The 24,551-nt window shown below is 41.9% G+C and overlaps 1 protein-coding gene across 8 annotated transcripts in view; it reads right to left on the reverse strand.

Annotated features, from left to right (window-relative positions):
• Positions 1-24,551, reverse strand: part of cfap20dc (CFAP20 domain containing) — a 492,691-nt gene that overhangs the window by 455,798 nt on the left and 12,342 nt on the right. For 7 of the 8 annotated variants that reach the window (XM_072280490.1, XM_072280488.1, XM_072280492.1 and 4 more), the window contains exon 3: positions 9,813-9,906. In XM_072280490.1, the coding sequence (XP_072136591.1) occupies positions 9,813-9,906 (94 nt within the window). Of the gene's footprint in view, positions 1-9,812; positions 9,907-24,551 lie in introns of those variants that run through there. The other variant, XM_072280489.1, reaches the window with a different exon arrangement.

The following is a 24,551-nucleotide window of genomic DNA, read 5'->3' on the forward strand; positions in this document are numbered from 1 at the left end:
CACGAGCTACTCTTAAAAAAAAAATACCTTGCAGGCACTCTAGAAATTCCCCCTCCTGGAATCCAGCACCAACCTGATTTTCCCAATCTACCTGCATAATGAAGTCCCCCATGACTATTGTAACACTACCCTTTGGCATGCATTTTCTATCTCCCGTTGTAATTTGTAGGCCACATCCTTACTGCCGTTTGGGGGTCTGTATACAACTCCCATCAGGATCTTTTTGCTGTTGCAGTTCCTTAGCTCTATCTACAATGATTCAACACCTTCTGGCCCTATCTCACTTCTTTCTAATGATGTGATTTCATTTTTTACCAACGGAGCAACACAGTGTGCCTCTTCTTTCTCCTTCTCTTCTGTGTCAGAGTCAGACTCAGTGGTAGAGACCAGGCCATTATGACCTCTCTTTGTTAGGACTCCCCCTCCACCACCCACCCCCGACAATATCCAAAGTGATAGAACCTGCTGTAGAGGGGGATGGCTACAGGGGTACTCTGCACTGGTTCCTTAACCCCTTCCCCCTTCCTATCACACAGTTTCCTGTGCCCTACACTTTGATATATCTGCCTCTCTATATGTCCTATCTATCACCACTTCAGTCTCCTGAATGATCCAGAGTTCATCCAGTTCCAGTTCTAACTCCTTAATATGGTTTGTTAGAAGCTGCAGCTGGGTGCACTTCTTGCAGATGTAGTCATCAGACACTGAAGGTCTCCCTGCCTTCCCACATCCCGCAAGAATAACAATTCACTGTCCTGCCTGTCATTCCCACTGTCCCAGCTGAGCAGATATAAAGAACAGAACATGTTGATCTTTTCTTTCCTTTGCTTTATCTGACTGAAGCCTCCCTTCCCAGAAGCCTCGAAGAGCTAAAACCTTAAGATCACCGATCTGACAATGTCCACTGCAACAATGGCTGCTGCACTTGCCCCTCCTTTCCTTTAATTTGCTTTTACTAATCAATCCCAAACATCAACTAGCCACCTGTCAAAGCTCTTTTACACTCCATGTCCCGCTCCTGTCTTTTATCTTCGGGTGGTGGACCTGATTGAAGTCCCCTCCTCTCCAAACTTCCAATGTTCAGATTAGCTTCCATCTGTATTTGTACCTTACTTATTTTTAGGTTTTATGTAAAAGTATAAAAACAATCAGCATTATATACTTGTTCGGGTGCTAGATTTTCACGATCAGCAGATGCTTTAAAAATTTAATGCCGTGCTCTTTCTTAAATTTCTGCAATCATCCTTTTCTTCAGTTTGGCAAGATAGATCTTTGCTTGTTTCATGGTCAACATACTGTTAAGTAGCATATGTTCACTCGGGTGCTGACGTGATCACTTTATGCAGGATTTTTCTATTTTTCCATTAACTTCTGTACATTACATGTGCGAGGTCACATCTCAGAACTGTTATTGGTGTGCAGAGAACTCCACGTGCCTGGGAATCTTCGCAGTATTTTGTGGACATGTCAGGTCATGTCAGCACTCAAAAAAAAATTCTGATTTCAGAGGTTTTCAGAATTACAGGTAAGGAGTACTCAACCTGTATTTAAAAGGTGTCCAGTACAGGTTTTTAGTATTATGTACAGATAACACATTTTGTATGTACATTTGGGGTGATGAAGAATTGGCATTGTACAAGTTCCCATTACTTTTTAAAGTGCCTGGAAAGGCAAAATAGCAGATTTATGTGGTAGATTCCAGATGATGGTTCTTATAGTGATGTTAAGAAATTGGTGACTTTCTGGTTGCTACACTTCCTCACTAAATGTTTTATGGTCAGTGAAACTGAACAGAGCTCACAAAAGCATGTGAAAACCCAAATGGGACAATACAGTGTGCTATAATATCAACTCAAGCGCTGAGCCCATGGTCCAAGAGGAATGTATTGCTGGCTTGCTACAGAATACCAAAGAACCTGCTTCAGTAAGACCAGCCCCCACAGGAATTTCTAAAAATCCATTAAACAAAAGGCTAATGCAGGTTCATTTTAATACAGATGGATACTTCACTTGAACAACTGCCACTTTAGACTTAGTTTCCAGAGAAACAAGTCACTGTTTTATTTCTTTTTTAGTTTACGAATATGATGGAAGTGAGTTCCAGACCATCACTAGTCTTTGTGTAGGAACAAAAACCTCAATCTCCCATTTCTCTTTCTACTACTTCATTTACATATATGAGTTTAAGATGGCACAGGCGGAGCACAGTAATGACTTGCTGGCAGCAAATCAATTATTAATTACTCACATGTTCTTGAAAAATTAACACTACTATCAATAGCCTGTAATTTCTCTTCCAGAGTTTAGCTTTTTAAACTGCCTGCATAATCTGGCACTTCTGTGGTGTGAAATGAAGTCATGAAGGTGCAGGATGGTTGTGGCGTGGCACGTACGGGCTGAACAGAGGTGGCGGCACTCAGGCCCAAGAACAGAGAACAAGCCAATGTTTTGCCATTGTTGGAGCAAACTTGGAGGCAATTCAAAGCGGCAGAACTGAGGCAAAGCAGAGTCAAGGCAGTGGAGCCTGGGCCTGAGAGCAAGGAATAACCCGCACTTTGGCTGATTTAAGCACTGGGCCAGATTAGGAAGGTTGAGGACAAACCAAATCGAGCTGCTGGTGCCTAGGACCATGAGCGTATCAAAGATGCAGTGCCTGGATTCAGGAGCTTGGAATGACCAGAGGTTTGACCAATTTACACACCGGGACAGATTGGAAAGGTTGGGTATAGGCCAGATTGAGGCAGTAGGGCCTGAGCCCAAAAGTGTATCAAAGCAGCAGAGCCTGGTCCATGAATGAGGAATGACCTGAGGTTTGGCGGAGTTAAACACCAGACCAGATTGAAAAGGCCAGAGTGTCGGGGCTGGAGGCGAAAGATGGGCCAGCATTCAGCTCGCTGCTCTGTGAGGCTTACTCATCTCTGTGCTAAACTGAGGCTGAGGCCTGAAACTAACTGGCTCCTGGATCAGCTGTGACATGCTTCATGGCTGTGGACATACTTTTGTGATCTTCAGTTTTGAATGTTATTTGCTTACTTTTACTGTTTGCACAATTTGTTCCCCCCCCCCACTGAATATTGGGTGTTTGATGGTCTTTTTTTTAAAGAATGGGTTCTACTGTGTTTCTTTGTTTTGTCGCTACCTAAAAGGAGGTGATTTCAAGGTTTTATATGGTACGCGGGGTGTACGGGATGCTTTGGTCCTGACTAAATATCAGGAAATGCCAATAGCAATTATATAGCTTCTCCCACCCAATACAATGTCACCTTCACATAGGACTTAGGTCCGGGTGCACCGTCTCGCTGAAGGAGCTCTGGATATGGCGAGTGTTTGGTGCCAGAAAAATAACCAGACCAATGGTGGTGGTGTTACCTAAAATCACTGAAGTCTCCAGCAGTAGGGAGATGGATTCCAGGCTTTGATGAAGGATTGTCTTCGTACAACAGCGGCAAAGGTTGGGCAACATCTAGTGTATGATTCCCAATTGGGAACACGAGTAGGGGTCAAATGCTCTAGTTAGATGAGCACTGCAGCAACAGAAGGCAACGGCAAACCACTGTTGAAATTTCTGCCTTGTCAATCATGGAAAGACAGAAGAAGGAAACTAGACAATAGTGTGAATGGCGTTGATTCTAATCAACAGAACAACACCTCGCTCTGTAGGGGTAGTCATGGGCTGCAGGTGACACCAGACCGTCATCCAGAGACTGTAAGCAATAGGGAAAGGCTAAGAGTAGCAATATGGAACATCCATACACTTTATCAGAAAGGAAAGTTAGACAACACATTAAATGAAATGAAAAGGTTGGAAGTTGATATCTTAGGCCTGTCAGAAATTAGATGGACCGATAGTTCTGATAATGTATTCTGGAGGTCAACAGCATATGTATAGAGTTGGAATTATTTTAAACAAACAAGTATCAAAATATCTTATAGGATATTGGGTGATATCCAACCGGCTGCTTTTAGTTAAATTAAGGGGTAACCCTTTTAACATTAGCATAATCCAAGCCTATGCGCCAACAAATGATGCAGATGAAGAGGATATCAACAAGTTTTATGAAGATCTCGACAGTGCTTATAAGCAATGTAAATCTCAGGATATAAAACTAGTCTTGGGAGGTTTTAACTCCAAAGTTGGACAGGAAAGGGTAGATAACACCATAGGACCTTTTGGATTAGGGGAGAAAAATGAAAATGGAGAAAGGTTTACTGATTGGTGTGTCAGAAACAACCAATACTTGGTATAAAAACCATCCAGGTAGATTGTGTGCTTGGATTAGCCCTGGGGACAGAACAAGGAATCAAATTGATTTCATTACCATCAATGAACATTTTAGAAATAATATCACAAATTCTAAAGCCTACCCAGGAGCAGACTGTGGTTCAGATCACCATCCAGTAATAGCTACCATCAAAACAACATTAAAGAAGCTGAAACATGGAAAAAAGAGAAAGAAGTATATGTTGGGAGAACTTAAAAATGATAGCATATTTAAGTGTAAGGGTTTCTTCTTTTATGTTACTGCTAAGGTTAATAAAATGGCTTCTCTGTACTGTTAACTGCTGAGACAGTGGTTCTCTATAGCAGCATGTTTGGGTTATAATTAGTGATAACGGGACTTGTATACATTTGCTAACCAATTGGGATAGATATTATTCTTTCTGTCTGTGTGAAAGCTGTTCGTTTGCGCGGCCTTGGTGTAGAAGGTGCAAGGAGGATGAAGAGAGAAGACGTGGCTTGAGGAGACGGTGGCCGGACCCGCTGGGCCTGGGCTTGGGGTGGAAGCCCAGGTGCCAACTAGCGAAGGAGGATCAGTGAAAGGGAATCCGTGAGCTCCAACGTTTGTGCACTGGACATGTTTGTGAGATTATTGGCACCTTTTATTTGTTTTCCTTTTCTTTTGTTTCTCTACTAACCCCATACTTAAGTATAAAATCTTAATCATTTAACTACACATTGTGGACAATATTATTTCAGGGTACTGATGTTACACAGGGGACACAGCACGCAGCATCCACCCAAACAAGAATGCTAAAGTTTGGTCAGGGAGGGGTAGCCACCCCCGAGATCATGCCACTAGATGAAACGAGTCTTACATAAGCAACAATTCAAAACAGCTGTAGAAGAATACCTCAACAAAAATGAAACAACACCTATTTGGGATAGATTTAAATACTCTATACAGCAATCAGCAAACGAGATAATCCCAGTACAAATACAACACACCAACAAGGGGTGGATAACCCAAGAAATTCTAGATCTGACGGAACAAAGAAGGTTAGTGAAGAATAATGAAGTGCAATACACAGAGCAGACAGACAGACCAGACAATTGTGCAATATTGCAAAGGAAGAATGCCTGAATCAAAAATGCAATGAAGTAGAAGGCCATATTAACAACAGCAAAGAAATGCACAAGAAAATTAAGGAAATTACTGGAATCAAGAAAACCTTCTCTACAGGATGCATAAGATCAGCAGACGGATCCATAATAACAGATCCAGATAAAGCATGTGAGAGGTGGATTCAGTGTATAGAGCAGCTTTTTGAAGATAATAGAGGGGAACCCCCAGATATTAAACACCCTAAATTCGGCGGGAGGAGAGAGAGCAGCGCGCCACGCGTGCGCAGCCCTCCGGTGAAAAATGGTATCGTATCCATTAAATAGGGGCCGTGAACAATTCTGATTTGATGGAGATGGACGTGAAAGCACACAGCAACATCTGGAGAAATTTCTGAAACGCCAGTTTGCTGCTGTTGTTACTGCGCGGTCAGGAATCTTCCAGAGGGAAGGTCTCAAAATCCCCGGCTTTGCCCGCTGTTGGTGACCGAGATTGAGGTCGAATCGTTTGGACAGAGATGGCGCTCAGTACTCAGTGTCGGAGAGCTGATCGGAGGCTCGAAGTTTTCAGATGACTCAGAGACGGACTATGGTCGGGCATGGCAGGAAGAGTTTTTCTTCTGTCTCCCGTCTGCGTGAGATGTGGGACATTTGAGAGACTTTGAACTTGTTACTGTGCTCATGGACTTCTTCATCAAGTTATGGTATTGTTGCACTGTTGTGACTATATGTTATAATTATGTGGTTTTGTCAGTTTTTCCAGTTTTGGTCTGTCCTGTGTTTTGTGATATCACACCGGAGGAAATATTGCATCATTTCTTAATGCATGCATTACTAAGTGACAATAAAAGAGGACTGTGTGTCTTCATAATCTAATTCTGGCCCACCTCTTACCAAAGAAGAAATAACTAAAGCAATGAAAAGCATGAAACATGGTAAAGCCACTGAACCTGACATTATGAGAAACCACTTTATAATTGTATTGATCTCAGAGGTAAAGAGTGGTATTAAGTAGTAATGGTTGCCAATAGCATTTCTCTGACAGAGGTATTCAGCAACTTCAGTATATTACTGGTAATTACTGATTAATGAAACACAAGCCAGAAGAAAGGTGTTGTAATGTTTAATGAGAAATGAACATCTTGGTCAGTATAGACCAGTTGGGCCAACAAACCTGTTTCTTAATTATATTACTCTACATCACTAGGAGGCAACTAAAAATTAACATCAAGACAGAACAGAAAGAGTACGAAGAATCTCAGACATCAGGGAGTAACAATGTGGAATATAAAATTGCAAGGTATGAATACCAGCAATTAAAACTCCTAAATGTCACCAGGGCTGTAGCCCCGAGATACATTGTGGTACTCCACAAAGAAAATCATAGATCCTCACATCCATGCAGCCGCAAACATGAACATGCAGCCACTAATTTAGGAATGGTATTGGCCAATACCAACGAACTGCTTCCTCAGATGCCAAAGTGGGCTGAGACGTGGCAGATGGAGTTCAACTCAGGGAAGTGTGAGGTGGTACACTTTGGAAGGGCAAACTCCAAGGCAGAGTACAAAGTAAATGGCAGGATACTTGGAAGTGTGGAGGAGCAGAAGGATCTGGCGTACATGCCCACAGAGCCCTGAAAGTTGCCTCACAGGTAGATAAGGCAGTTAAGAAAGCTTATGGAGTGTTAGCTTTCATAAATTGAGGGATAGAGTTTAAGAGTCGTGGGGTAATGATGCAGCTCTATAAAACTCTGGTTAGGCCACATCTGGAGTACTGTGTCCAGTTCTGGTCGCCTCACTATAGGAAGGACGTGGAAGCATTGGAAAGGGTACAGAGGAGATTTACCAGGATGCTGCCTGGTTTAGAGAGTATGCATTATGATCAGAGATTAAGGGAGCTAGGGCTTTACTCTCTGCAGAGAAGGAGGATGAGAGGAGACATGATAGAGGTGTACAAGATAATAAGAGGAATAGATAGAGTGGATAGCCAGCGCCTCTTCCCCGGGGCACCACTGCTCAATACAAGAGGACCTGGCTTTAAGGTAGGGGGTGGGAAGTTCAAGGGGAATATTAGAGGAAGGTTTTTTACTCAGAGAGTGGTTGGTGCGTGGAATGCACTGCCTGAGTCAGTGGTGGAGGCAGGTACACTAGTCTAATAGTCTCTTAAATTTCACAGGTATATGGAGGAATTTAAGGTTGGGGGTTATATGGGAGGCAGGGTTTAAGGGTCGGCACAACACTGTGGGCCGAAGGGTCTGTACTGTGCTGTACTGTTCTGTGTTCTATGTTCAGCCTCTCTCATGGAAATCTTATGAGCAACAATTAAGAGGTGGGTGGGCATCTTCTCAAACTCATTGATTCATAAGACCAAAGAGCTGTTAGTGGTTGTAGAATACACATTCTGGTGCTACTTGGACACGTCTTCAGTGATGAACCGGGGGTCATAGGGTGTTACGGGTCTTTAATCATCAGACATCCTTGACCGGACAACCCAGCTGGGGGTGATCAGCCCCCGACTTGTGTCCAAGCGGCGCACTAATCCACGGATCCCTCCTCCGGACCCACAGCCACCATGAGGCCTTTTCAGCAGCCTCCAGAATGCTCTTGGTGGCTCTCCTGCACTGCAATCCCTTAACTCCAAAGAGTTTTAGGGTCCGCTGTAATGAATGGCCAACAAAGCCCTGGCACCCAACTTCGACTGGCTCACAGAGAGCTCTCCAGCCATTGCTCCAGCATTCTGCAACAAGATCTGTGTATCTAGCCCTCTTGCACTCGTTGGTCTCTTCAATCCGGTCTTCCCAGAGGACAGTAAGTTCCAGCAGGACCACTTGCTTTGTAGACTCTGATATTAACACTATGTCTGGGCAAAGAAGAGCAGCTGCTATGTTCTTTGGGAACTTGAACTGCCTCCCAAGGTCGACCTGGAGCTGCCAGTCTCGTGCAGTGGCACGAAGTCCTCCCGAGGAGCTAGGCTGATGTTGAGCCTTCTCCCCCGCTCTAATAAAGGTGATAGACTGTTTGAGAGCATGCTGATTTTTGCTGTCTTGAATCGCTCTGCTGATTGCGTCCACCATAGACCTTAGGACCTTAGTAAGTAATGGATCATACCAGGCCCACGTTGAGGCCAAACAATGGAGGCCATGGATCATTGTGACAGCCACATCTCTTTCATTGTCTCTATTAGTCCATTCAGTTTACAATATCTTATCAATTTACATTAGTTTGCATGAATGCTTGTACATTCTCCCCCCCAAAAAAAATCAAGGATGCAGCTTAATTATGCCCTTCAATTCTTATAATTGCTGGCAAGTCAGATCAATCTTTTTTAAAATCTCCCACCTAATAAACAATAAAACAACATATAAAAAAAAGTGAACAGCAGAAACAGCAAGGTGGATGACAGCAAATGGAAGACCACATGTTGTCTTTCAATGCACTGTTAAAATGCATTGTCTAAGCTATCTTCACTGGTCTATTTTGGGGGTTATTTCATGTAAAAACAAGAAGCCCTCTCTGAGCCTTATGTAATCAATGAGGTCGTGGCATGGGGGAGGGGACATTTGGGGAAAAAGGTTTAGAAAATAAATGTTTATGAGATTCTATAAAACATAGATGTAGCGCTGTATTTCTCTTGATGTTATTGCTGTAAACATTACATTTATATACAGTTTAAACATTATATTTTTAAATACATCAAATTCCAGTAGTTCTGTTTTGTCAACTGTGAAGAAGGTTAAATTAACTGATTCCTCCTTAGTACACGCAGTAGTGTGTAACACAAAATTTTGGTTGCAAGACAAAATGGTGTCTGCCTGGAATGTGGTAATAGCATGAAGATGTGCACATTTGAGATTAGATTGTAGTGAAGAATGTTTTCTTCCTTGCAGACTAGTTGTCTCTATTTCTAAGTTATGTGCTCAGGCCATAGGTCTCAAGAGACAAGAAAGTACAGGCTGGTACCACTAGGGGATGGAAAAGTACAGGAGTAAAAGTTATGTTAGATACTGGTAAGGTGGAAAAAGAGACAGAGAGAAGGCTGTGTGAAAGGTAATTGAACATCTTCAGGATTATGTAGATTGGTTCACTGATTGGCTGTTGAGTATTACTTTGTTTCCTTCTGTATTTTAAGAATCTTTATTTCTTTCTGTATTTTATTTTTTATATAACTCTAATAAAGTAGTCCCTATAACCTTCCAAATGTGTACATCACTTCCCTTATTTGCAGACACCTCTTGATGCTGAATCAGGGAAAAACAAGCTGATTTACAAGCACTTTTCTTTCCCATACAAAATTCTTTCTTCTGTGTAGCCTGATCAAGCTAAAATACTAGTTAGATGTACAACAAGGATGAGCCACAGAATTCTTGGATTTATCTATTATTCCTGAACTTGTCCAGTGATTGCTATTCTATAAAATAATTTGCAATAATAACAAATAGGTCAATTTAAATAAATCTTCCATTACTTACGTGATTGCTTGTTATCCTTGGGTAACTGCATTTTGTTCCTCTGACAGCTTCCTTCCAGTATATAAACGTAGCTCTTCACTTCTTTGTCAAAAACCTGAAACAACAAGTATCTTTTAAGGTATAAAACATCCTAGGTATGCTCATTTAACTTTTACAAATAAAATAAAATGTTCTGAAATACAATAAGAAAAAGCAATGGCAAACTTTATGGATTAGCAGAAACCACAGTCAATATGCTACTACCATCTGTAAAAACCTATAACAGTTTAACAAAATAAATCTGCTTCTCAGAAGCAGATGGTATATCCAGGAAAATGGATTATGTTTTTCTCCAGTCTAAAATTGGTACCAAAGGAGCTACTAGACTACTTGGTGAGCTCCCCCCGCCCCAACCCACTCTAACTTGTGAGAATATTAACATCAGAAGTTACAAATGAAAAGAAGTAAAATGAACGATTTAAAAGGCTTTATATTTTTATGCATTATCGCCTACCATAATGGTTAATCCTAAATGTTCTGCAACTTACGGTCAATTGCTTTTATACATCCAGCAGCAATAACATTAAAAGCTCACTGAGCATCCAATCACATCAAAATATCCTCACATGTATTGAACTAGGTAGACAAAGATACAATTACAAATTGAATTTAGAAGTTGCAGCTGAATATTTCAGATAGCAACTGAACTGTCAAACTTTAAAACAATAAAAACTTATGTTGTTTATTATTTTGAAATATTTTTAAAATATTTTTATGAAATGTACAAAATTATTTTAGGGCTAGAGAAATTATTAAACAGTGTGTTAGTATATAATATCATTGAAAAAACAATCCAACATTTCAAATACAGTTGATTCCAGTTAATTGGGATACATCAGGACCAGTACATTTTGGCCCAATTAAGTGGCTGCCCCAATTAGCAGAAGTTTCATGAAAATAATTTAAAGGGTATATAAAAGCTAAACTGTCATTTAACTGAGTAAAAAAGTATAAATTTCAATAAAATACGAAACAAGTTAGGATACACCAATACAGTACTATAAAACTGTATTAATTTCTAATAGTCATCGATAGAGGAATTCATTCAGTGTACGCTGCCACGTTCTTTTCATTGACTGTAAATGAACAAAATCAGCACAGATACTAGTGCAGATAATAGACATCCTGCATACAATCCTTTGACATTTGCATCCTCCAAATCTTCATTTTCATTGTAATACTAAAGATGATTATTGATACCTTCAAATTCCTTATAGTTCTTAACTTATTGACAAAGTTAAATTGCTTCATTTTCACTCCTAGCCATTTCTGGCATTTCCAAGCCTGAACACTTGAAACGACAGTGAGCAGAGTAGTTCTGAATTGTCTTGCTGCTTATTTTTCATCAACTATCAGTGAGAAAAATCACTGCTTTTTGAAGAGAAACACACAACTGATGCCATTTTAAAACTTGTAGCTCTAAGCACAGTATAGTCTCTAGCGGTTACACAAGTGCACATGACTGATGCTAGTTGGAAACTGGCAACAATCTCCTTTCCCAACTAAATAGCATGGTGTCCCAAATAAACAATGGGTATCCCGCTTATTTTCTTGATTAGTTTTTGCTCTTTAAGAGTTGTCCCGAATAAGCTGCTGCCCCAATCAATTGATGGCCAATTAACTAGGCTCCACCGTATTTCAAAATCCAGTTCATAAATACTTTAGTTCATGCATTTTCCATCAATTCTGTTGGAAAAGACTAAAACCAGAAGTGAAAGTCAGCACAGAAGGTTGCTTCGTTACATTGAGGAGAAGAAAAATAGATTAGTGATTACATTACAGAGCACCGGCATTCAGTCCAGAGAAGCAATCTTATGCTTTCTGTTGCCTGCCACTTTTATTCTCCATCACACTCCCAACCCTGACCTGTGGCCTCCTGTATTTTATAATGAGCCCCAATGGAAGCCTGAGGCCTTCCAGAGCCAACAATGAATTCCCAACTTCCAATAGCTTACTTTCTCTGCTATCTACCTGTGATATTGGCCCCATTTCTTTTCATATCTCATCATCAGTACATCCTGACCTATTATTAGCTTAAAATCACAAACAGGGTTACACTTCTTTATTGCCCTTCAACTCAACTTATTAGTAGCTCATCCCCACAGAATGCACGGCTTCAACCAACCACACAATCCTATTCATCTCTCAGCCCACCTTCTCTCTAACTTTAAAACTAACTCCCCCACCCAACCAACCCATCCCAGTTCTAACTCAGAATCTTTCAATTGAAGCATTACTTTGGCTTTTAATCTTTCAAGCATCTGGGACTAGATCAGAAAGATATCTAGCTCAGTATAGACAAATTGGCCAAAGGACCTGTTTCAGATCTCCGGCACCTGCATTTTTCCCCCCTGAAGTTTCAGTGCATTTCAGAATGCTGAGAATCTCACAACCAACATTACTATCAAATCAAGATTAACGGGTGAGTCATAGTTTTAGTATTCGAAAAGCTTTGTAGCGCAAAGGAGCAGATGTTCTGCTAGCCCCAGTTTCACTATTAGCCTGCCATTGCAGATCACAGTCTTTCTTTGAGTATGGACCTGGGGCAAGTCTATCACTTAGAGGCCATCTCCCATGGTTTCAGCACACCCAACATATTGCAGGAAACACCCAGTGGCTCAGGCAACATCTTTAGAAAGAGAAACAGCTAACACTTCGGATTGTGAGCACTGGGATATAATGGAAACAAGTTAAAATAAATTAATGCCATAGTTAGGATCAGTTTATACTTTATGTAATGAATTACTAACAGAAAATCAATGGAACATGCAACAGAGCAGAGTACACTAATTGAAAAAGAACGAAAATGATCAAAGGCAAAAATTAACAGAAGTAAAACAGGAGTTACCCAAAGTTGGAGAATTTGGTAATGAGCTTGGAAGGCTGCAATGTGCTTTCTGATTGAAGACGAGATGTTGTTCCTGAAGCTTGTATTGAGACTTGTAACAGTGCAGGAGACCACAGGCAGAATGATCCAAGTGGGAATGGGATGGTGAATTTAAATGGCAGGCTGCTGGAAGCTCAATTTCACTCCTGCAGACTGAATGCAGGAACAAAGAAATCAAAAGGCCCAGCTGCTACTCATTTATGTTTTCAAAATGTCAATGCTTCTGACTACAGTTAACAAAATCTTTTAGAAACATTAAATGTGATGCAGTGATACTGAGTAATGTCAGAGCAACTCCTCTGCAGAATTAATAGCTTCGATCAAAAGCAAAATATTTCAAATATTGGGAAAATGAAATATAGCATTGGAATAACTCAGTAGGTCAAGAAGCATCAGTATCAAGAGAAAAATTTTGGACTAATTCCTTTTTCCCAATTCAAAGGCTTAAATAGGAGTATGTTTGTGTGTATGTGGGATTAGGTTGATTCTCTGTCTCTCATTGATAAAGGATAAAAGTTATATCCAAACACATTAAACATAATTATGATCAACTGAAATCAAAATTTATTTACTCAATCCATTAGCTATTTTCTTTCCACTTAGTTAAGTAACAATGAGTGGATAGGCTAAAGGATGAGTTTAGAAAAACAAATAGTAGCACAATTACCTTCTGCCCCATAATCAATTCTATATTTACAGCAACATGGTTGATATTTTACTTCCTTTCAACATTACCTTGAAAGGCACAGAGCTGCATCAAACCAGAGTGAGCTACAGACCTTCCTTTCTTTAAATAATGTTGTTAATAGAGTGTTCTTTGAGGAACTATTGCCCATTTCACCCATTCCTGCTGACTTTTTAACCACACCCTTATGGAATGTGTGCACGTCTTAATTAGGCAGCACATCTATTTCTTTATTATGCTTCATTAAGCCCCATTGGCAAATGATGTAATTCATCCCATGCCAAATGACATCAGGGTTCCAGTTCTTAAAAAGGAACCTGACCACTGAAGCATACAATTGCCTGAACTCCTCATGAAGTAGTCTAGGCATGGGCCCAGCCTTCAAATTCAGTGACACTGAACTCATTTTAGTAAAAGTGGTAACGAGACTCAAAATAAGACATTAAAATAAGTTGGGAAAGGGACCATATGGTCGGAGAAATTATGACCACAACTGAATACCCTGAACTGGAACAGTACCAAGACACATCCTGTGACCTCATTTGGTTACATTGAGTACTGCAGTGTTCATTGTATTTATTGTTAGTATTTATTGCCATATATACTGCTTACTGTGCACTTCACATGAATTTTATTGCACCTGGTACATATGATAATAAACTAATCTAATGCCCTCAAATTCCATCTGACATTAAGAAATGAATCACAAACCATCTCAATAACTACTATTGCTCCTCTTCTTGCTGCTGGAGAGCTTTCTGCAAGGGATAAGCCCTTGTCTAAATTCTGGACCATATAGCCAAAAAAAACCAGAGGAGCATAGCACTATAAGACACAAGTCACATGTGGACAATCCCAAGCACAGAAATAATCACTGCAAGGAAATTGATGGCACTCCCCACCAGACTTTGGTAAGAAGTTGACTCCATTTGTAACACAGCTGACTTTTAGAATTAAAGAGAATTCATAGGTAGAAGGATTACCTCCTGTTACCCAAGAGCCTTTGGTTTTATACAGTAGCAGAAATATCATTGGCAATGAATGTTGCCCGAGACTTCAAGCCAGGGAAACTTCCTGTAATCATCACACTGATAAGAAATTTCATCTTGTAGGTCACAGACAATTAGGATAGACGTTACAATCCACATGGGAACCCTGAAGCTCAAAGCACCATGCAAATGACATCCATAACTCCCTAAACTGTGAGGAAGCCAAGAATCTTTCTAAAGTCTGCATGCCTGGCATGACAAATTTTTATCTATGCAATGAACAGCAGATAATAACATTATCTGGAGTACATTCCAAATGTAGTGCATTGAGATGTAATAATGCAGATCACTACCAGTTTCAGGGGGAGAAAGGAGATCCCCCTATTCTAACCATACCATAAGTTATTTCTTAGCTCCTAAAACAATTTTAAATACACTTCAAATTTAGTTTGGTCCATTTGCAAATTCTGCATCATGCTTGCAATTCTGCAACATTTTTACATTTTAGTAAGGCAGTCAAAAAGAAGTTACTTGGATGGAGTGAGGTATTCAAAACAAATTAAAACTACACTTCAAAATCCATTACACTAAATACCTAAACATGCTGGCATACATGTGGGCTGGACTGTTACTTTATACATAGTCAAAGGAACATAATCCAGTCGCTAAAACTAAATTACCCACCATTGACAATGAATAGACGATAAGTACACTTATTTACACAAACCTGACAATACTTTTGTAAGACTTTTTTTTGTTTCCATTTAGCAGTTTATCACTGCCCAAGCCTGTAGAGAGCTTTGAACAGCTGATTAATGAGCTGCTGTCTGTCTTCTCTTATTTAATCCAACTAATTTACTGTATTGATTTGGTCTCTAACTGTCACTAAAACAGAATGTTGATCAGCACTACATCAGGAATGTAAATAGTACTGTTTAGTACTGGGCATTTTTGGCTCAGAGAGGAAGTTGAAGATTAAATTAAAAAGAAAATTAAAGCTTCAAATAAAACAAGAAGAAGGAGGTGGCAAATAAGCAAATTAATTGATTATTTAAACTAGCAAGCAGCAATAATAAAACAGATAACTCATGGGGATCTGTCACATTCATGAGATGTGGTCCTTAGCAAAAACTACCAAAAAACATATCAACACACTCAAAATGCTGAAGGAACTCAACAGGTCAGGCAGCATCTAAGGATGAAAAAGAACAGTCCACATTTCATAGAACACAGATTGCACTGCACAGTACAAGGTGTTCAGCCCATGATGTTGTGCTGAACTTTTGACTTACTTGGCTATCAAACCCTTCCCTCCCGAATAGCCCTTAATTTTTCTTTTATGCATGTGCCTATCTAAGAGGCTTAAATCTCCCTAGTATACCTGCCTCTACCGCCACCCTTGGCAGCATGTTTCATCTATCTACCACTCTGTGTAAAATTCCCTATACTTTCCTCCAATCACCATAAAAATTATCCCCTCATATCTTCCACTGTCATCACCTCTCATCCTCTTTCACTCCACTGAGAAAAGCTCTAGCTCACTCAACTTAGCTTCAGTACATGGAATTATAAATAAGAATAAATCTGCAGATGCTGAAAATCCAAGTGACACACACACAAAATGCTGGAGGAACTCAGCAGGCCAGGCAGCATCTATGGAGAAAAATAAAGTTGATGTTTCGAGCCGAGACCCTTCATCAGGACTAGAGAAAAAAAAGATGAGGAGTCAGAGTAAGAAGATGACGGGAGGGAGAAACATAAAGTGATAGGTGAAACTGGGAGGGGGAGGGCTGAAGTAAAGAACTGGGAAGTTGATTGGTGAAATAGATACAGGGCTAGAGAAGGGGGAATCTGATGGGATAAGACCGAAACGTATAGAAGAAAGAAAAGGAGGAGGAGCACCAGAGGGAGGTGATGGGTAGGTAAGGAGATAAGGTGAGAGGAGGAAATGGAAATGGGAAATGGTGAAGGATGGGGTGTATATCCTCGCGCCACCCCACCATGGATAGGTTTCCTCTTGTCTTCACTTACCACCCCACCACCCTCCACATCCAGCACATAATTCTCCATAACTTCTGCCATCTTCAACAGGATCCCATCACTAAGCACATCTTTCCCTCCCCTCCCCAACTTCCTGCAGGGATCACTCTCTACGCAACTCCCCTGTCCATTGGTCTCTCCCCTCTGACCTCCCCCGGCACATCCTTGCAAGCGGAACAAGTGCTACACCTCCTCCTTCACTGGCACTCAGGGCCCCAAAAAGTCCTTCCAGCTGAGATGACACTTCACCTGTGAGCCTGTTGGGGTCATCTACAGTATCCGGTGCTCCCAGTGTGGCCTCCTGTATGTCAGTGAGACCTGACATAGATTGGGAGACAGCTTTGCCGAGCACCTATGCTCCGCCCACCAGAAAAAATGGGATCTCCCAGTGGCCTCCCATTTTAATTCCACTTCCTATTCCCATTCAGACATGCTAGTACATGACCCTCTCTACTGTTGCGATGAGTCCACACTCAGGTTGGAGGAGTAACGCCTTATATTCTTTCTGGGTAGCCTCCAACCTGAAGGTGTGAACATCAATTTCTCTAACTTCAGGTAATCCTTCTCTCTCCAACTTCACCATTTCGCTGTCTCACCCTATCTCCTTATCTGCACGTCACCTCCCTCTGGTGCCCCTTCCCCACTCCTTCAGCTGTCTCTTTCACCAATCAACTTCCCAGCTCTTTACTTCACCCCGCCCCCGTTTTCACCTATCACCGTGTGCTTCTTCCTCCCCTCCTCCCACCTTCTTACTCTGACTCTTTGTCTTTTTTTCTCCAGTCCTGATGTAGGGTCTTGGCACCGAAATGTCAACTGAACTCTTTTCCATAGATGCTATCTGCTGAGTTCCTCCAGCATTTTGTGTGTGTGTTACATGGATTATGATGTTTTTTGCCACTACAGAGATATGGTTGCATGAGGCACAGGCTGACATATTAATGTTCCTGGGTTTCATTGTTTTACATGCGAAGGGAGGGTGGTGTAAAAGAAGAGGCATTGCACTACTTATAAGACATGTTCTCTAAACCAGGCAGCATCCTCTCCACCCTCTCTAAAGCTTCCACATCCAGAGCCGAACATAATAATCCAAGTGTCATCTAACCAGAGTTTTATAGAGCTTCAACATTACCTCGCTGCTCTTTAACTCAATCCTCTGTCTAATGAAGGCTAACACTCCATACATTCTCTCAACCACCCTATCAACTTGAGCAGCAACTAAGGATTTATAGATCCCTCTGTTCTTCCAAACTGCTAAGAATCTTTCCATTTACCCTGTACTCTGTTTTCAAGTTCAACCTTCTAAAGTTTATCACTTCAAACTTTTCCAGACTGAACTCCATCTGTCACTTCTCAGCTGAGCTGTGTCTATTAATGTCTCACTGAAACGTAAAACAACTTTCTACATAATACCACAATGTCATCTGCCCACCCAGCCCACAGTTTCACTTATTAATCCAAGCCATTTACAACAATCAAAAAGAGCGGGGGTCGCAGAGCAGATCCCTGAGGAACACCACTGATTACAAACCTCAGGCAGAATAGACTCCGTCTACTACCACACTCTGTTTTTTGTGGGAAGCCATTTCCTAATCCATGCAGATAAGTTTCCCTGGATCCCATGCCTCCTCATACCCTGAATACCCTACTGAGTACCTGGAATACCTTACTAAAATCCCTATACACCACATCCACTGCTCTACCTTCAGAGGCCGGTGGGGTGGTAGGTGAGGACCAGGGGAACCCTATTCCTAGTGGGGTGGCGGGAGGATGGAGTGAGAGCAGATGTACGTGAAATGGGGGAGATGCGTTTAAGAGCAGAGTTGATAGTGGTGGAAGTGAAGCCCCTTTCTTTAAAAAAGGAAGACATCTCCCTCGTCCTAGAATGAAAAGCCTCATCCTGAGAGCAGATGCGGCGGAGACGGAGGAATTGCGAAAAGGGGATTGCGCTTTTTGCAAGAGACAGGGTGAGAAGAGGAATAGCCTCTTCTCACCCCACCAGCCTCTGGGTCCAACATATTATTCTCCGTAACTTCCGCCACCTCCAACGGGATCCCACCACTAAGCACATCTTTCCCTCCCCCACTCTCTCTGCATTCCGCAGGGATCACTCCCTACGCAACTCCCTTGTCCATTCGTCCCCCCCATCCCTCCCCACTGATCTCCCTCCTGGCACCTATCCGTGTAAGCGGAACAAGTGCTACACATGCCCTTACACTTCCTCCCTTACCACCATTCAGGGCCCCAAACAGTCCTTCCAGTTGAGGCGACACTTCACCTGTGAGTCGACTGGGGTGAAATACTGCGTCCGGTGCTCCCGATGTGGCCTTTTATATATTGGCGAGACCCGACGCAGACTGGGAGACCGCTTTGCTGAACATCTACGCTCTGTCCGCCAGAGAAAGCAGGATCTCCCAGTGGTCACACATTTTAATTCCACATCCCATTCCCATTCTGACATGTCTATCCACGGCCTCCTCTACTGTAAAGATGAAGCCACACTCAGGTTGGAGGAACAACACCTTATATTCCGTCTGGGTAGCCTCCAACCTGATGGCATGAACATCGACTTCTCTAACTTCCGCTAAGGCCCCACCTCCCCCTCGTACCCCATCTGTTACTTATTTTTATGCACACATTCTTTCTCTCACTCTCCTTTTTCTCCCTCTGTCCCTCTGAATATACCTCTTGCCCATCCTCTGGGTCCCTCCCCCCCCCCCCCATCTTTCTTCCTGGACCTCCTGTCCCATGATCCTCTCGTATCCCCTTTTGCCTATCACCTGTCCAGCTCTTGGCTCTATCCCTCCCCCTCCTGTCTTCTCCTATCATTTTGGATCTCCCCCTCCAACTTTCAAATCCCTTACTCACTCTTCCTTCAGTTAGTCCTGACGAAGGGTTTCGGCCTGAAACGTCGACTGCACCTCTTCCTACAGAAGTCTCCAGAAAGTTTTTTTTTTCTTCCTTTATCGATTTGTACATAGCTAGTGCAGTGAGAGTGGATCTAGGCTCAGTGATACGTTCTTTGTGTGAGATATGGGAATTCTGGGACACCTCCAGTTCCTGACAACTACATCTGCACAAAGTGCATTGAACTGCAGCTCTAAAGAGACCACATTAAAGAACTGGAGCTACAATGCAATGACCTTCCGCTCATATGAGAGAATGAGGTGATAGATAAGAGCTACAGAGATGTAGTTACCACCAAGTTGCAGGAGGCAGGTAGCTGGATGTCAGTGCAGAGTACCCCTGTGGCCATCCCCCTCAATAATAAGTATAACACTTTGGATATTGTTTGCTGGGGGAAGGTGGGCAGAGAAGGAAGATGACCTACCAGGGGAAGCCATAGCAACCAGCTCTCTGGCACTGAGCCTGTCTCTGGCTCAGAAGGGAAGGAGAGAGAAAAGGAGTGCAGTAGTGACAGGGGATTCCATAATTAGAGGAGCAGACAAGAGATTCCATGGAACTGAAAGAGGCACTCGGATAGTATGTTGCCTGCCAGGTGCCAGGGATGCCTCAGCGCAGGGGTCCACAGCAGTCTAAAGAAGGAGGGTGAGTTGTGGAAAGTTGTAGTACAAATTGACCCAACGACATAGGAAGGAGAAAGGAGGCGGGATCCTGAAAAGAGAATATAGGAAGTTAGATAGAAAGCTGAAAAGCAGGACCTCCAAGACTGCTGCCCGTGCCTTGCACCAGTAAGGTTTAGAATGGGATGATCTGACAGATAAAGGTGTGATTGAGAAATTGACGTAGGGGGCAGAGTTTCAGATTTCTGGACCTTTGGAATCTCTTCTGGAGAAAGAATGACCTATACAAAAAGGACAGATTATACCTGAATCCACGGGGGACTAATAGTCTTCCGAGCAGGTTTGCTAAAGCTGTTGGGAGCATTCAAACTAATTTGGCAGGGGGATGGGAACCAGAGAGAAATTGCAGTGTGCAGTGAGACTGTGAAGGACGGGAAAATGATAAGGCAAAATTGAAAAAAGTAGAATGAGTTGCTGAGTAACAAGGAGCCAAAAACAAAAAAAACCAAAGGGGGAAAAAATCAAAAAGGGTGACAAATACAGGACTGAAGGCCCATTTGAATGCACGCAGTACATGGAATAACGTAGATGATCCTGTAGCACAGTTAGAGATTGGCAGGCATGACATTGAGGGCATCACTGAATTGTTGCTGAAAGAAGATCATTGTTGGGAGCTTAACATGCAAGGATACACCTTGTTTCGAAAGGACAGGTAGGTTGGGGGGGGGGTTGGATTGGCTCTCTACTGATAATAAATTAAATCAAATACTTAAAAGAAGGTGATACAGGATCTAAAGATGTAGAATTCTTGTGGATGGAGTTAAGAAATTGCAAGAGTAAGAAGACCCCAATGGGAGACAAATGCAGGCCTCCAAATAGTAGCCAGGATGTGGGGTACAAATTACAACAGGAGATAGATGTAGCGTTCTCAGCAATATTAACTGTAATGGTAACTGTTAATAATAAAATGGCTTCTCTATAGGGTTATAATGAAATGGCTTTTCTGTAATGTGAACGGATGAGGTAATGTTCTTTGCAGCTGAAATGTTTGGGTTATAGTTATAGATAACAGGGAACTAACCAATGGAAATCATGTTATTCTACCTGTATGTGTGGGAACCTGGGTGAGTGCGCGAGAGATCGGCGAGGAGAGGCGAAGAGGAAGGACGTGCAGGATGCACGCTGGTAGACCACCATGGTTGGTCCCAGTCCAAGGGTCGTGGAGTTCGGAGGAAATCGAATGGTGGATCGAGGACATTGCGTGAGCTCCAACATGGTGCAAGAACTGTATAATCCCTATTTTTGGTGCCTTTTTATTTTATATTTTTGTTTCTCTACTAACCCCATAGTCACAGTAAAATTTATAAAGTGTAATCATTTAAACGTACATTGTGTACTGCCTATTTTACGTTGTGGGTTGTACCGGACTGTATTACACAGCATCTACGCAAACGTGAGACACAGTTTGGCGGGCAGACCCAGGTTTCCCCTAGACGAACGTGGGTTGATAGAGCTGAGTGTTACATAGAAAAGGCATGTAAAAAGAGCAATGTTGCGATATTCATAGCAGATTTCAATATTCAGGTAGATTGAGAAAGTCAGGTTGGTGTTGGATCCCAAGAGAGGGAATTTGTAGAATGCCTACGAGATGGCTTTTTTGTGCAGCTTGTGATTGAGCCTACTAGGAGAAAGGTAATTGTGGATTAGTGTTAAATAATGACCCAGATTTGATTAAGGAGCTAAAGGTAAAGGAACCCTTGGAAGGCAATGATCATAAAATGATAGCATTCACCCAACAGTTTGAGAGGGAGAAGCTAAAATCAGACGTATCAGTATTATGGTGGAGTAAAGGGAATTACTGAGGCATGGTAGAGGAGCTGGTCAAAGTTGATTGAAAGGGGGCCCGAGCAGTGATGACAGCAGAATAACAATGGCTGAAGTTTCTGAGGGTATTTTGAAAGGCACAAGAATTGAATTGAATGGAATTGACTTTATTACTTATATCCTCCATATACATGAGTAAAAAACTTCATGTTACATCTCTGTCTAAATATATAAATTATAGTAATTTATAATAAATAGTATGTACAACTAGACAGTCAATATAACATAGAAATACAATTGTGTCAGCATGAATTAAGCAGTCTGGTGGCCTGGTGGAAGAAGCTGTCTTGGAGCCTGTTGGTCCTAACTTTTATGCTGTGGTACTGTTTCCCAGATAGTACCAGCTGAAATAGTTTGTGGTTGGGGTGACTTGGGTTTGCAGTGATCCTTTGGACCCTTTTTACACACCTGTCTTTGTAAATGTCCTGAATAGTAGGAAGTTCACATCTACAGATGTGCTGGGCTGTCTGCACCACTCTCTGCAGAGTCCTGCGATTGAGGGAAGTACAATTCCCATACCAGACAGAGATGCAGCCAGTGAGGATGCATTCAATTGTGCCCCTATAGAACGTTCTTAGGATTCGGCGGGGGGAGGGGGGGGGTCATACCAAGCTTCTTCAACCATCTGAGGTGAAAGAGGCACTGTTATGCCTTTTTTACCACACAGCCAGTATGGACAGACCATATGAGATCCTCGGTGATGTTTATGCCAAGGAATTTAAAAGCTGTTAACCTTTTCAACCCCAGATCTATCGATGTCAATAGGGGCTTATCTGTCTCCACTCCTCCTGTAGTCCATAGCTAGTTCCTTTGTTTTTGCGACATTGAGGGAGAGGTTGTTTTCTTGACACCACTGTGTCAGGGTGATGACTTCTTCTCTGTAGGCTACCTCATGATTATTAGAGATTTGGCCAATCAGTGTAGTGTTGTCAGCAAATTTAATTAGCAGATTGGAGTTGTGGGTGGCAACAGTCATGAGTATACAGGGAGTAAATAAAGGGGCTTAGTACACAGCCCTGAGGGGCACCTGTGTTGAGGGTCAGAGGGGCAGAAGTGAGGGAGCCCACTCTTACCACCTGCCGGTGATCTGACAGGAAGTCCAGGATCCAGCTACACAAGGCAGGGTGAAGGCTGAGGTCTCTGAGGTTCTTGTTGAGCCTGAAGGGAATTATGGTGTTGAATGCTGAACTGTAGTCCAAGAACAGCATTCTCACATAAGCACCCTTCTTCTCCAGATGTGCAAGGATAGATACATCCCAAAAGTAGCAGTAATATTCAAAAGGAGGATAACACAACCATGGCTGACAAGACAGCATAAGAGCAAAAGAGAGCATGTAATATAGCAAAAATTAGTGGCAAATTAAAGGATTGGGAAGCTTTTAAAAACTAACAGAAGGCAACTAAAAAAGCCATAGAGAAAAGATGAAATATGAAGTTGAGCTGTCTAATAATATAAAAGGGGATACCAATTTTTTTTCCATATATGTAAAGAGTAAAAGAAAGCGAGAGTGGATATCAGCCCACTGGAGAGGTAAGTAATGGGGGACAAAGAAATAGTGAAGTAACTTAATAAATATTTTGCATTGGTCTCTACTGTGGAAGACACTAGCAGTATGCCAGAAAGTCGAATGACAGGGAGCAGAAGTGAGTGTAGTTACTATTACTAGGGAGAAGATGCTTGGAAAGCCGAAAAGTCTGAAGGTAGATAACTCATCTGGATCAGATGGACTACACCCCAGGGTTCTGAAAGAGGTAACTGAAGAGATTGTGGTTGTATTAGCAGTGATCTTTGAAGAATCACTAGATTCTGGAGGACAGGAAAATTGCAAATGTCACTCTAATTTTGAAGGGAGGGAAGTAGAAAACAAAAAGGGAATTATAGACCATGCTAGCCTGACCTCAGTGGTTGGGACGATGTTGCCCCATTATTATGGATGGCCTTTCAGGGTACTTATAAGAATATGGTAAAATAGGCCAAGGTCAGCATGGTATCCTTAATGGGAAATCTTGCCTGACAAATCTGTTGGAATTCTATGATGAAATAACAGGCAGGATAGACAAAGGAAAGCTTTGACAAAGGCTTTTGACAAGGTGCCACACATGAGGCTGCTTAACAAGATAAGAGCCTATGATATTACATGAAAGATAGAAGATTGGCTAACTGGCAGGAGGCAAAGAGTGGGAATATAGGGGGTATTTTCTGGTTGGCTGCCAGTAACTAGTGTTGTTCCACAGGGGATTGTGTTGGGAGCTCTTTTCATGTTCTATGTCAATGATTTGGATGGCTTCATGGCCATGTTTTAAGATGATACAAAGATAAGTGGAAGGGCAGGTAGCTTTGAGGAAGCAGGGAGTCTGCAGAAGAACTTACACAGATTGGGAGAATGGGCAAATAAGTTGCAGATGGAATACAGTGTAGGGAAGTTTCCGGCCATGCATTTTGATGGAAGGAATAAAGCTGTAGACTATTTTCTAAACAGGAAGAAAATTCAAAAATCAAAGGTGCAAAGGAATTTGGGAGTCTTCGAGCAGGATTCCCTATAGGTTAACTTGCAGGTCAAGTCAGTGGTAAGGAAGGCAAATGCAATGTTAGCATTCATTTCAAGAAGATGAGAATATAAGAGCAAGAATATAATGCTGAGACTTTATAAGTCATTGGTCAGATCATGTTTGGAGTATTATGAGTAATTTTGG

The sequence above is a fragment of the Mobula birostris genome, chromosome 16, assembly GCF_030028105.1.
Source record: "Mobula birostris isolate sMobBir1 chromosome 16, sMobBir1.hap1, whole genome shotgun sequence".
Taxonomy (NCBI): Eukaryota; Metazoa; Chordata; class Chondrichthyes; order Myliobatiformes; family Myliobatidae; genus Mobula; species Mobula birostris.